General features: G+C 37.1%; 2 protein-coding genes and 1 pseudogene across 2 annotated transcripts; all 3 read left to right on the forward strand.

Annotated features, from left to right (window-relative positions):
* LOC122705303 (olfactory receptor 8B3-like) lies at positions 1-933 on the forward strand. The gene has a single exon (XM_043920588.1). It carries the CDS (start codon positions 1-3, stop codon positions 931-933), a length of 933 nt encoding a protein of 310 aa, XP_043776523.1.
* Positions 934-5351: 4418 nt separating this feature from the next.
* Positions 5352-6282, forward strand: LOC122705312 (annotated as a pseudogene).
* A 6227-nt stretch (positions 6283-12509) lies between these two features.
* Positions 12510-13436, forward strand: LOC122705318 (olfactory receptor 8B3-like). Its single transcript, XM_043920609.1, has one exon. The coding sequence runs from the start codon at positions 12510-12512 to the stop codon at positions 13434-13436; it is 927 nt and encodes a 308-aa protein (XP_043776544.1).
* Positions 13437-15269: the final 1833 nt, after the last annotated feature.

Consider the following 15269-nt stretch of genomic DNA (forward strand, 5'->3'; position numbering starts at 1 on the left):
ATGGCTCCTGGAAATGACTCTTTTGTGACTGAATTCATTCTGTTGGGATTAACAGACCAACCAGATCTCCAACTCCCTCTATTCTTCTTTTTTCTAGGAATGTATATGGTCACTGTATTGGGAAATTTGGGATTGATAATCCTAATTGCACTGAATTCACACCTGCACACCCCCATGTACTTTTTCCTCTTTAACTTGTCCTCTATAGACCTCTGTTATTCTTCTGTGTTTACACCAAAAATGCTAATTAATTTCACATCAAAGAAGAATACTATTTCTTATATGGGGTGCATGACTCAGCTCTACTTTTACTGTTTTTTTGTCATTTCTGAATGCTATCTGCTGACATCAATGGCCTATGACCGCTATGTGGCCATCTGTAAGCCACTTTTGTATAATGTTATCATGTCCCCTAAAGTGTGTTCCAGCCTTATACTTGCTTCCTACTTGATGGCCTTTTCTGGTGCCATGGCTCACACTGGATGCATGCTGAGACTGACCTTCTGTGATGTAAACACCATCAACCATTACTTCTGTGACATCCTCCCTCTGCTCCAGCTCTCCTGCACAAGTACCTACATCAATGAATTGGAAATGTTCATCGTGGCAGGCATCAACATCATTGTGCCCAGTCTCACCATCTTTGTCTCTTATGGTTTTATCCTCTCTAACATCCTCCATGTCAAGTCCAGGGAGGGCAGATCCAAAGCCTTCAACACCTGCAGTTCCCATATCATTGCTGTTTCTCTCTTCTTTGGATCAGGGGCATTTATGTATCTCAAACCATCTTCTGCTGTGTCTATGGATGAGGGTAAAATCTCTTCTGTCTTTTATACCAATACTGTTCCCTTCCTTAACCCATTAATTTACAGCATGAGGAACAAAGATGTCAAACAGGCTCTGAGAAAAACCCTGAGGAGGAGACAGTTTTGATCAAAAACACTCACTGTGTGCATGAGTTACAGGACAGTGAGATATTGTTCAATTTTAGTGACAGCTTTCTTACCATATTCTTTCTGTTATCTTTTATTCCTAGCACCGGAAAAAAATTTGAGTTCTGTTCAAATAATTTATTTACATTTTTATGTAAGTATGTTCCCCACTGTTTTCAAAGTACATATCATCTCTATTTCCTGCTGTGTAAGATCATTAAATAGTAAATATATTATCTCTTTGTTTTCTTTATCATTTTGAAATGTTTCTTTCCACTGGGAAAAGATGAATTCTCTCCAAATAATGCACTTAAGAACACTAGACAATTCCAGTTGAGCTATTTCAAATCCTAAAAGATGTTGCTGTGAAAGTGCCACACTCTAGGTTGCTTCCGTGTCCTGGCTATTATAAACAGTGCTGTGATGAACATTGGGGTACACGTGTCTCTTTCAGTTCTGGTTTCCTCGGTGTATATGCCCAGGAGTGGGATTGCTGGGTCATATGGCAGTTCTATTTCCAGTTTTTTAGGGAATCTCCACACTGTTCTCCATAGTGGCTGTACTAGTTTGCATTCCCACCAACAGTGTAAGAGGGTTCCTTTTTCTCCACACCCTCTCCAGCATTTATTGCTTGTAGACTTTTGGATAGCAGCCATACTGACTGGCATGTAATGGTACCTCATTGAGGTTTGATTTGCATTTCTCTGATAATGAGTGACGTTGAGCATCTTTTCATGTGTTTGTTAGCCATCTGTATGTCTTCTTTGGAGAAATGTCTGTTTAGATCTTTGGCCCATTTTTTGATCGAGTCATTTATTTAATAGCCAGGACATGGAAGCAACCTAGATGCCCATCAGCAGATGAATGGATAAGAAAGCTGTGGTATATATACACATTGGAATATTACTCAGCCATTAAAAAGAATACATTTGAATCAGTTCTAATGAGATGGATGAAACTGGAGCCTATTATACAGAGTGAAGTAAGCCAGAAAGACAAACACCAGTGCAGTATACTAAGGCATATATATGGAATTTAGAAAGATGGTAATGATAACCCTATATGCAAGACAGAAAAAGAGACACAGATGTACTGAACAGACTTTTAGAGTCTGTGGGAGAAGGTGAGGGTGGGATGTTCAGAGAGAACAGCATTGAAACAAGTATACTATCAAGGGTGAAACAGATCACCAGCCCAGGTTGGATGCACGAGACAAGTGCTTAGGGCTGGTGCACTGGGAAGACCCAGAGGGATGGGATGGAGAGGGAGGTGGGAGGGGGGATCGGGATGGGGAACACATGTAAATCCATGACTGATTCATGTCAATGTATGACAAAACCTCTACAATATTGTAAAATAATTAGCCTCCAAAGAATAAAAATAAACGGAAAAAAAAAAGAAAGTGCCACACTCAGTATGCCAGCAAATTTGGAAAACTAAGCAGTGGCCACAGGACTGGAAAATGTCAGTTTTAATTCCAGTCCCAAAGACGGGCAATGCTGAAGAATGCTCAAACTACTACTCAATTGCACTCATCTCACACACTAGCAAAGTAATGCTCAAAACTCTCCAAGCCAGGCTTCAACAGTACATGAACCGTGAACTTCCAGATGTTCAAGCTGCAGTTAGAAAAGGCAGAGGAACCAGAGATAAATTGCCAGCATCCATTGGATCATTGAAAAAGCAAGAGAGTTCCAGAAAAACATATACTTCTGCTTTATTGACTATGCCAGTCTCTGGCTGCGTGGATCAAAACAAACATGGAAAAATTCTTTAAGAGATGGGAATACCAGACCACCTGACCCACCTCCTGAGAAATCTGTATGCAGGTCAAGAAGCAACAGTTAGAACTAGACATGGAACAACAGACTGGTTCCAAATAGGAAAAAGAGTACGTCAAGGCTGTATATTGTCACCCTGCTTTTTAACTTATATGCAGAGTACATCTTGAGGAATGCTGGACTGCATGATCAAGATTGCCGGGAGAAATATCCATAACCTCAGATAGGCAGATGACACAAACCTTGTGGCAGAAAGTGAAAAAGAACTAAAGAGCCTTTTGATGGAAGTGAAAGAGGAGAGTGAAAAGGCTGGCTTAAAACTCAACATTCAGAAAACTAGGATCATGGCATCTGGCCCCATCACTTCATGGCAAATAGATAGGAAAACAATGGAAACAGTGAGAGACTTTATTTTGGGGGGCTCCAAAATCACTGCAGGTGGTGACTGCAGCCATGAAAATAAAAGACACTTGCTCTTTGGAAGAAAAGCTATGAACAACCTAGATAGCATATTAAAAAGCAGAGTGAATATGTGGGAAAATGATAAAAATAATAGTTAGGAGCCACTAAAGTTCAACATTACACTAGATCAGTTTAAAGACAAATTCAGAAATTGTGTGGTGGCTAAGGGACATGGATGAGGTCATTGTGGTTGCAGATGTTATAGCTTAATATAAGCTTAACATAGCATAAGAGAAGTCTTGAGGGTATTCTGAAAGCTCTTAGACAAAATTAATATGAGTTTCAGAGTACTCATTGAATTCTTTCCATGTACTCTGTTGTTCTTAAATTCAAGATCCAAAGAGTTAACAAGATAGAATAAATGGTTGTCCTTATAGAATTTACAGTTTATAGAGAACACAAAGGGAAAAAGTCTGATGAGTGTTATGTAACAGAATCTAGTGAAAGTTATGAGAACATGAATAATAACAGCTGTCATTTATTGACTATCATATGCCATATGGTGTCCAAACCATTTTACTTTTTTTATTTAATTAACACAACAGCTCAATGAAAAGGATGCTATTTTATCATTCCTTATGTTACATAGGAGAAACAAGAGATTAAGTAACTTTTCCCAAATGATGTAGTTTGTAAAAGAGGAAGAAGGAAAGTAGGATTCACAATACTCTAACTCCATGGCTCCTATTCTTTTCTGTGATGAGAAAAAAATTGATAGCTGAAATATTACAGAAAATGAGCCAGTAGAAGAGTCAGGTAGAAATTTCAGGTATATGTTAAAAGCATAAACTATAGAAGGGATGTACTATACTACAGATTCTTTCAGAGACATCTCAGAGAGAGAACAACTGAAATGAGTCACTGCAACATTTGAAGAATTTCTGATTAAAAAAAATAATAAAGAAACCTGAAAGTAGATCTCTTACACAAACATGTCCATTTAGTAAATGTAAATAGAGAGGGAATGAGACAATTTAGTAGCTTTCCCTTCAGAGGTGTAGATAATGAGGAGATGGGAATTCACTTTGGATCTACCTGAGGGATGTACAGTCCCTAGAACAAAGCAAAAATGAGTAAAAGAGTAGGTCCAAAAGAACTAAAGACAGAACTGGAATTCATAGTTTCCTTATTCCATGTTATACATATAATCTACACTGTGGAGAGAAGACCAAGCAAGCTCCTAACCTGTTTTTCACCAAGTGCATTACATCATTACACTCACATTAAATCTTCTGTGTCTAATCAAGTAGCAAGTATGATAAAAGGATTATTTTCTTCTGTCACTCGACAACACTGAAAATATCAGAAATTATAGAAGTTCAGAAAGATTTCCAGAGCACAGGTGAATTAATGTCTTTCTCATCTCGCCTAAAATCAAAAGGATCAAGCTTGGAGAACGTGATATGACATTTCCAGAACCAACAGGGTAAAGACATAGGGTAAGGGAGCCAGACCTGAAGTTTTAAGACAAAGTTGGGTGAGTTTCTGAATTTAATTTACAATACTCATTCCTTGTTTTGAGATGAAAGTCCATGAACCATTTTTTCTCATTTTGTGTTGTTGGGTCTCAAGTGAAACTAGTGGAAGCATCTGTTGCAGAGGAATTGCAGAATATTAGAGGGCTCAAAGGACATAACAGTCAGGCAGATTCCTCTAAGTAGGTAGATCTCTCCTTCTTCTACCTTTATGATTTTTACTCTGTGACAAGGTTGGTAAATTAATTCTCATAGACTTGGGCCCCTTCGTCTTGATTTAGAAACAGTGTTCTTGGTTCCTGCCCCATAAGGTCTTTCTGCAATGAGAAGACTGGTGAGGGAAGAGTTGACATGAATGAAGGAATGTTGAGATGAGAGTAGAAGAATTGCATCCTTGTCCATCCTTCTCTTCCCTGGCTTTGCCCAGAAGGTATGTTTGCATATGGCAGCACTTGCCTTCCCACTCTAGGATGATTATGATGTCCTTTGTTATATTTAGCTTATAAAAGTTCTAATAAAGGCAAGTCCACATCACTCTGTATACTGATAATGGAAAAGGCAGACTCTATGGGACCAGGTTGGGATAGTGCCAGGCGTTCAAAAGTGTGTATACTCTTTCATAGGAGGAGAAACAGTGGAAGAGCCGGGTTGTTCTCTAACTAAAGCCTTTCTTCTGTGTCCACTGATTCCTTTAGAGAAGAATGGCTCCTGGAAATGGGTCTTTCCTGACTCAGTTCATTTTGATGGGATTAAAAGAACAACCAGATCTCCAGCTCCCCCTTTTCTTCCCGTTCCTAAGAATGTATGTGGTCACTATAATGGGGAACTTGAGCTTGATAATCTTAATTCAGCTGAATTCACATCTACATACCCCGCCATCTACTTTTTCCTCTTTAACTTGTCCTTCATAGATCTCTGTTATTCTTCTGTGTTTACACCCAAAATGCTGATTAACTTCGTATCAAAGAAGAATATTCTCTCTTACATGGGGTGCATGACTCAGCTGTACTTCTGTTTTTTGTCGTTTCTGAAATCTATGTGCTGACATCAATGGCCTATGACCGCTATGTGGCCATCTGTAAGCCACTTTTGTATAATGCTGCCATGTCCCCTAAAGTGTGTTTCAGCCTTATGCTTGGTTCCTACTTGATGGCATTTTCTTGTGCCATGGCTCACACTGGATGCATGCTGAGACTGACCTTCTGTGATGCAAACACCATCAACCATTATTTCTGTGACTTCCTCCCTCTGCTCCAGCTCTCCTGCCCAAGTGCCTACATCAATGAGCTGGTAGTTTTCTTCATGGCAGGCATCAAAATAATTGTGTCCAGTATTACCATCTTTGTCTCTTATGGTCTCATTTTCTCCAACATCTTTCACATCAGCTCCACGGAGGGCAGGTCCAAAGCCCTAAACACTTGCAGTTCCCACATAATTGCTGTTTCTCTGTTCTTTGGATCAATGTCATTTATGTATCTGAAACCATCTTCTGCTGGGTGTATAGATGAGAGAAGTATCTCTTCTGTCTTTTACACCAATGTGGTTGCTGTGATGATCCCCTTATTCTACAGCTTTAGAAATAAAGATGTGAAAACAGCTCTGAGAAAAACAGTAAGTGGGATACAGTTTTGACTAGCAACAACATTTTTGTTTGTTTTATAGTCTCCTCTGAAGAGTTAGATACTGAGAAACTATGACTTTATCACCACTATAATATGTTTGCTTTTTTAATATTTTTAGATGTTCACCTTAACAGTTTTTAACTCCTCACTGTATCCTTGATTTGTAGTTTTCAATGAAGTTTTCACTCATAACACATCCCCTGATCTCAATATCAACATGTGTGATTTTCTTTTAAAAAGATCTTTTTATATAAAACCATTGACCTAGATTGGTATTTTTTTCATTTACCTGCTATCCCTTTTTATAAAATTGTCTTCCTTATATACAGAGAAGTGAATCTAAATTGGTCAATAATGATCACACTCTTTATAACTTTTGTAGGTATGCAGAGGTGCACTCACTCTATTCTTTATTTTACCATCACTTGAGGTGCCAAAAATGTTCAACAGCTTGTCACAGATCTTCCATTTGAGAAGCCTCAAAATAGAAATTAAATTTGTTTCATTTTTAGAAAAAATGAACTTTCAAATTAGGTTTCATTCCATCAGATTATTCTGTAAAATAATTTTTGAAGGTGGAAATTAGCTATACTCATGCAATTAAAATGGAAATAAGTAATTTAGATATGATCTTTCTTTCAAGGTTTATAGCAATAAAAACCTACCTCATGAAACAAGATAAATCTCAAATAAAGAACCTTACCTTGTATTTAAAGAAAATATAAAGAGTAGAAATAACAAAACCCAAAGTTAATAAAAGGAAAGAAATTATAAAGAAAAGAGCAGAAATTAGTGAAACAGAGACTGAAAAAATACAATAGGAAAGGTCAATGAGACTATGTTCTTTGAAAAGATAAACAAAATCAATAACCCTTCTGCCAGACTCATCAAGACAAAAGACAGATGGCCCCCAAAATAAAATAAAAATGAAAAAGAGGTATTACAAGCAACATCACACAAATAAGAAGGATCATAAGAGATTATACAAAACATTATATGACAATAAAATGGACAACCTAGAGGAAATGGACAAATTCCTAGAAATGTACAGTCTCCTAAGACTGAACTGGAAAGAAGTTGAATATGAACAGGTCACTTGTCAGTAATGAAGTTGATTCAGTATTTTTAAAAAAGTCCAAGACCAAATGGCTTCAAAGGTGAATTCCAATCCATGGCTGATCCATGTCAATGTATGACAAAAACCACTACAATATTGTAAAGTAATTAGCCTCCAACTAATAAAAATAAATGAAAAAAATAAATAAAAAGAGAGAACAGCTATCCTTTTCAAACTATTCCAATAAATTTCAGAGAAAGGAGCAATTTCAAGCTCATTATTTGAGAGCAGCCTCACCCTAATATAAAAATAAGACAAAAATACCACAAAATGTCCATATTACTGATGAACATAGCTGCAAAAATTCTTAAGAAAATACAGGAAAACCGATTTCACCAATACATTAAAAGGCTTATATCAATTTGGATATATCTCAGAGATGCAAGGATGATTCAATAAGTGGAAATCAATCAATGTGATATACCACATTAACAAATTGAAATAAAAAATTATACGATCATCTCAATAGATGAAAAACAAATCTTTGGAAGAAGTTCAATACTTGTTTTTCATAAATCTCTCACTAAAGGCCACAGAGGGAGGCATCCCCACATAGTAAAGTCCACATGTGAGAAACTCACTGCTGACATTACATTCAATGGTGAAAAGCAGAAAGCATTTCCTCTAAGACCAGAATTGAGACCAAAATGCTCACTATCGCCACTTCAGTCCACATAGTATTGGAAGTCCTAGCCATAGAAATCAGACAAGAAAAAGACATAAAGACATCCACATTAGAAAGGAAGAGCTAAAACTTGTACTGTTTGCAGACATGATTGTAGAAAAAGAGAATCTTACAGAAACCACCAAAAACCATTAGTACTCATTCATAAATTCAATAAATGTGCAGGAAACAAAACTGAACAAACCAATTTGTTGCATCTCTCTAAAGTAATAAACTATCAGAAAGAGAAACAATCAAATTTACAGTTTGATTGTTTGAGAGAAAAATCAAATTTACAAGTGCATTAAAAAGAATAAAATACCCAGGAATAAACATAACTGAGGAAGTGAAAGACCCATGCTCAGAAAATGATGACACTGGTGAAAGAAATTGAAGATTGCACTAAGAAATGGAAACATACACCTTGCTCATGGTTTGGCAAAATTAATATTATTAAAGTGACCATACTACCCAAGGAAATTTCTTGCAATCCCTACAATAGCATTTTTCATAAAACTTAAACAAATAATTCTAAAATTTGTGTGGAAACACAAAAAACCCAAATATCTTAAACAGTCTTTAAAAAGAAGAACAGGTCTTGAGATATCACACTTCCTGATTTCAAACAATACTACAAAGCTACAGGGATCAAAACAGCATAGTACTGACACAAAACACATGTCAATCAATTGGACAGAATAGAGAGTCCAGAAATGAACCCACACTTGTCTGGTTAATGAATCTATGACATGGGAATCACGAATACAAAGTGTGGGAAAGATAGCCTCTTCAATAAAGGGTTTTGGGAAAACTGGACAGCTATATGCAAAAGAAACTGGGCCACCATCACACCACATACAAAAGTAAACTCAAAATGGGTTAAAAAATTAAAGGTGAGACTGGAATCATAACATTTCTGGCAGAATACATAGACTAAATGCTCTTTGACATCAGAAGTAGCAGTATCTCTTTGGCTATGTCTTCTTGGCCAAGAGAAACAAAAACGAAAATACATAGAACTACTCAAACTGAAAAACTGTTTCACAGTAAAGGAATCTGTCACCAATATGAAAAGGCAGGGCTTCCTTGGTGGCTCAGTGGTAGAGATCTGCCTGCCAATGAAGGAGACACAGGTTCAACCCCTCGTCTGGGAGGATACCACATGCCGTGGAACAACTAAGCCCATGTGCCTCAGGTACGGAACCTGTGCTCTAAAGGCTGGGAGGTGCAACTACTGACCCAAGTGCTGCAACTGTTGAAGCTCTCTTGCCTTAGAGACCCCTTATCCTCAATAAAAGATGCCACTGCAGTGAAGAGTAGCCCCACACTCTGCAACTAGGGAAAAGCCTGTGCAACGGCAAGGACCTGGCACAGTCACAAGTAAATAAATAAATTAAATTATTTTAAAACATGAAAAGGCAGCATACTGAATGGAAGAAGATTTGCAAATGACATGGCTGATAAAGAGTTGATTTCCAGAATATAGAAATAACTGATACAAGTCAACATCAAGAAAATAAACAACCTGATTTAAAAATGGGCAAAGAAACTGGATAGACATTTTCCCAAAGAAGACAAATAGATGGTCAACACACACACATGGAAAGATGCTCAGCTTACTGATCTCAGGGAAAGGCTAATCAAACCCCAGTGAGATATCACTTCAACCCTCTGAATGTCTATTATCTACAAGAAAATGGAGTATTAATGAGGATGAGGAGAGAAGGGCATATTTGTTCACTGCTGGGGGCAATACAATGGAAAACATTATGAAGATTCCTCAAAAAATTAAATTTAGAATACATATGTATTTCTAAAATGGCTTGAAGCTCTCAAGGCAATTCAAATTTAAACATCCTCCAACATTCTTTTTTATATTTTTGAGAAGGCTGAAAGTTTGTTCAATATTTAATCTGTGTAAAATATACCCAAATCAATCAAAATGGTATTTTCATGGCTTCTCATCAAAGATAACTCTGACTCAATTTCTTCATTAGTTTTAGCAAAGACTTAATAATCATTGTAAGAACTGTATTTTTACTCCATAGGTTCCATTTTCAAATGGGTAGTGGAGAACATTGAAAATTCTTGAACTAGTGTGGGCCAGAGCTATGATTTCAGACCTTATTCTATCAGCAGTGTCCATGACTAAATAAGGGTAAATAGCTAGGAAAATGCTAGAATAATAATGGCCACAGTAGTTCAACAATATAGTTCAGTTTAAACATGAAATATAGAAGTCATGTGGTGGCTGAGGGACATGGATGAAGGACACTGTGAGTGTAGATGCTGTGTCTTTGCATAAGAGAAATGTTGAATATATTCTGGAGGGTTTCAGGCAAAAAATAACTTGCCTTTCAGAAAGAGCCACTGAATTTTTTCTAGGTACTCTGCACTGTTCTGAGATTCATTAGCAAAATAGTAAAGATAGTAGAATAAATGTTTGTCTTTGGAGAATTTACAATTTATAAAGGAACACAGGAACTAAAGGAAGAAGTTTGTTGAGTGGTGTAAGGGAGACACTACTGGAATTTATGATAATATAAATAATAACAGCTGACACTTATTAACTATTCACCATATCACAAGTACTGTGCCAACCATTTCACTTAGATATTTTTCATTTATTGACACAACAGTCCAATGAAAGAGGTGTTCTCCTTACCACCCCTATTTTAAATATTTGAAAAGAGAGATTAAGTAAATTGTTCCAAGTGTTGTAGTTAGTAAGGGTGGAAGAAGGAAGGCAAGAATCACAACACTCTCTCTCATTTTATAGGCCCCTGCTCTTTTCTATGATGAGAGAAGATTGGTAACTTCAGTTAATGAAGTGTTACAGAAAATGACCCAGCAGGAGAATCAGGTAGAAATTTCAAGTATATATTAAGAGGATAAACTCTAGAAAGGATATACAACATTACCAATAATTTCAGAAATATCCTGAGAGAGAACAGCAGAAATGAGTTACTTCAACATTTGAAACATTTTAGAAAAAGAAATAAAGAACTCTGGAATTAGGACTCTTGCAGAAAATATGTCCACTTAGTAAATGGGCGTAAAGAGAATGAAGCAATATAGTAACTTTCCCTTCAGAGGTGAAGATTATGAGATTGGGAATATACTTTGATCCACCTGAGGGATGTACAATCCCTAAAGTAAAGTGAAAAATGAGTAAAAGAGTGAGTCCATAAGGAACTAAAGACAGATCATGAAGAGGGATCAATAATCTTCTTATTCCCTGTATTCATCTAATCTACTCCCTGGGGAAAAGACTCAGCAAGCATCTAGCCTGTTTTTAACCAAATGCATTACATCATTACACTCACATTAAATCTTCTGTGTCCAATCAAGTAGCAAGTGTGAAAACAAAAGGCTTAATTTTTCTATACTGCATGAAAGGACTGAAAAAAATTATCAGAGATCACAGTAGTTCACAGAGATTTCGAGGGCATGTGTTGATGCCATCTCATCAGAAAATCAAAGAAATCAAGACTTAGGAACTGGAAGTTGCATCTCCAGTATCAACTGGGTAAAGACAACTGATAAGGGAGCCAACCTTGAGGTTTTCTGAACTAAGGAGGGTGCATTTTAGAATTCAGTTTATAGTAATGATTCCCCTTTTTGAGAGGAAAGTCCAGGGACCTGATACACTCCCACACTTTCTCATGTTGTCCAGTTCTGTGAATGAAATGAAACTAGTGGAAGCATCTGTTGGAGAGGGGTCAGAACATGTTCAGAGACATGAGGGGGCACAAATGACATATAAGTCAGGAAGTTTCCTCTAAGTAGGTGTAATTCTCTCCTCCTGTATGGCTTTTGCTCTGTGACAAGGGGAGTAACGTATTTCTCATAGATTCTGGTTCCTTCATCTTGGTTTAGAACAGTGCTCTTGGCTTCTACCACATCAGATCTAACCTGCATTAGAAGAAATCACTAGGCTGTTGTTAGGGTCACTGCCTCCAGTAATCCTGGTGAAGGAAGAGTTCAAGTGAATGAGGAAAAGTTGAGATGGCAATAGAACAATGGTATCCTAATCCATCCCTCTTCCCCTTGGATTTTCCAGCAGGTATGCTTGCATAAGGCAGGACTGGACTTCCCTTGGTTTGTGATGTACTTTTCTATAGTTAGCCTATAACAGCTCTAATATAGGCATCTCTGGTGGCTTAGTCAGAAAAGAATCTTCATGCACTGCTGGAGAACAGGGAACAATCCCTGGGTTGGGAAGATCCCCTGGAGGAGGGCATTGCAACCCACTCCAATATTCTTGCCTGGAGATTCCATGGAAAGTGGAGCCTGGCTGGCTGCAGTCTATGAGATCCCAAGAGAATTGGATAAAACTTACTGACTAAAAAAGAAAAACAACAGTGCTCTTTTGTAGGATGTGATACTGTGGAAGAGCCGAGTTGTTCTCTAATGGAACCCTTTCTCCTGTGTCCACAGATCCCCTTAGAGAAGAATGGCTCCTGGAAATTACTCCTTTGTGACTGAATTTATTCTGTTAGGATTAACAGACCAACCAGATCTCCAACTCCCTCTATTCTTCCTGTTTCTAGGAATGTACATGGTCACTGTATTGGGAAATTTTGGATTGATAATCCTAATTGCACTGAATTCACACCTGCACACCCCCATGTACTTTTTCCTCTTTAACTTGTCCTTCATAGATCTCTGTTATTCTTCTGTGTTTACACCCAAAATGCTGATTAACTTCATATCAAAAAAGAATATTATCTCTTACATGGGGTGCATGACTCAGCTCTACTTCTTCTGTTTTTTTGTCATTTCTGAAATCTATGTGCTGATTTCAATGGCCTATGACCGCTATGTGGCCATCTGTAACCCACTCTTGTATCATGCTGCCATGTCCCCTAAAGTGTGTTCCAGCCTTATGCTTGCCTCCTACTTGATGGCCTTTTCTGGTGCCATGGCTCCCACTGGTTGCATGCTGAGACTGACCTTCTGTGATGCAAACACTATCAACCATTATTTCTGTGATGTCCACCCTTTGTTCAAGCTCTCCTGCACAAGTACCTATGTCAATGAGCTTGTAGTTTTCATTGTGGTGGGCATCAACATCATTGTGCCCAGTTTCACAATCTTTGTCTCTTATGGTCTCATCCTCACCAACGTCCTCCAAATCAGGTCCACAGAGGGCAGGTCCAAAGCCCTAAGCACCTGCAGTTCCCACATCATTGCTATTTCTCTGTTCTTTGGATCATGTGCATTTATGTATCTCAAACCATCTTCTGCTGGGTCTATGGATGAGGAAAAAGTCTCTTCTGTCTTTTATACCAATGTGGTTGCCATGATGAACCCCTTGATCTATAGCCTGAGAAATAAAGATGTGAAAACTGCTCTGAGAAAAACTCTGAGTAGGAGATAATTTTGAATAGACTATCTCTGTGCAGTTGGTCAAAGGCAGGAAGGTTTTGTGCTTAATCATAGTAATTTTATTGACAATATTTTTTATTCTTTTTCACCATGTGGCAGGATATCTGAGTCATCTCTCAATTTATTTCCACTTTTTTTAGAATAGGTCTCTTTTTTCTTACCCACTAGCGAAATTTCCTTTCCTCACTTTCTCCCCTTTATTAATATCATTGAAAAAATTTATAAAATCTGTTTTTTCTTTCAGTTTGAATGTTTTTCCCTGTACAAATATAAGACAGGTCTACTGGTGGTCAAATCAGGGAACTTGAGATTAACATGGTGTCTTCATGGATATCTTATCCACAACTTGCCATCAGTAGCATGAATCAGACAATGTCTTCCTTGAGCAAGAATATATTTCATTTAATCCCTGAGATATAAGGTTACATAATGATTGTTACATAAATACTTAACAAAACTGTTAAGTATAAACAATTTTGCTTTTGTTAACAATACACATTTTGCTTTCTTGACAAAGAATTTTCTTACTTTTATACAGCCAGCCCTTCACATAACAGATTGTTAACATATACTGCCTGGAAGGGAAAGTATAGCTCAGGGCAGTTATTGCTTTATTTACAGTTGTATATCTTCTAGTGAAAACATCTAGACTAAATTCAATTTTGTGATTTAAAGTCTACTAATCTCAGTATACTTTGCTTATACTTTGTCTCATTATTTTTGTTTCAGTAAACATGGCACAGAAGAAAATATTCTAATTTGAAATTTGACTGTGTTTTGTCCCTGGATGGTGCATGAATTTTTCTCAGGATGGTTATTTTTTAGTTGTTTTTATGAAAATAGTTTGTTTTTTTTGTTGTTGTTGGGAAATGGGAGGTCTTATGAATATGAATATTGGGGAGATGACTGGCTTAAGTAAGGATGTTATTTCTTCAAAAAAAAATAAGAAAAATAAATGGAAAACCTGCAAGTGTTTGTAATTCAAGGAACAGGGCTTTGGGAGATTAAGGAGTCCAGAATCCTGTCATGAGCCCAAGGTTTAACAAGCCACACTGCCAATAAATAAGAGGTTTTTGTGGGGAGTTCTCATGAGGCTTAAGAATTGCATTTAAACAGGTGTTTTTACCTATTCCGTCTAGTACATTAACTATTTAGTCCATAAAGCTTTCATAAACTTATGATACACAGCAACTAATCAATAGTAGTGTTTTTTGAAATGAGGGTAGAAAAGTTGTGGTTCCATGTGAGGAGAAAGTTAGAGGACTTTTTTCAGAAGAGAAAATAATTATTAGTGATTAAAACACAAATTAAGGGTAAGGAATCTAGGAAATAAATTTTTGAAAATAAAAGCCTCTTTTTTATGAAAACCTAGAAATACGAAGGAGATCCAGGATTTCTATGGGTAAGATGAAACCTTATTTGATAATTAAAAAATTAAATTCATTAACCTCCATCACTGCGTGTGACATGGGCAGAACTAAATCACTTCTGCTTTTGTTGGCTACTTCCTCATGGATTTTAAAGTATAAAATCATCAAAATGCTGTTGGAGAATGATAATTTGAAAGAAATATTTGAAAACTAGCTCAAGTTATGACTGTCTTTTAGGATGCTGGATTACATTCCTTTTGAAAAAATATGGGGAAATGGTTACTCTAAAATGTTTAAGTGACTCTGCACACAGTTGCTCAGTTGTGTCCTACTCTTTGTGACCCAGTGGACTATAGCCTGCTGACTCCTCTGTCCATGAAATTTTCCAGGCAGGAATACTGGAGTGTGTTGCCATAGGTTTGTTGCATATGGCCTTTATTATGTTGAGGTATGGG

Source organism: Cervus elaphus, chromosome 2, assembly GCF_910594005.1.
Source record: "Cervus elaphus chromosome 2, mCerEla1.1, whole genome shotgun sequence".
NCBI classification, from domain to species: Eukaryota; Metazoa; Chordata; class Mammalia; order Artiodactyla; family Cervidae; genus Cervus; species Cervus elaphus.

What these genes read in the sequence shown, in the direction of transcription:
- LOC122705303 (XM_043920588.1), top strand. Translation starts at nt 1, where the DNA reads ATGGCTCCTGGAAATGACTCTTTTGTGACTGAATTCATTCTGTTGGGA.
- LOC122705318 (XM_043920609.1), top strand. Translation starts at nt 12,510, where the DNA reads ATGGCTCCTGGAAATTACTCCTTTGTGACTGAATTTATTCTGTTAGGA.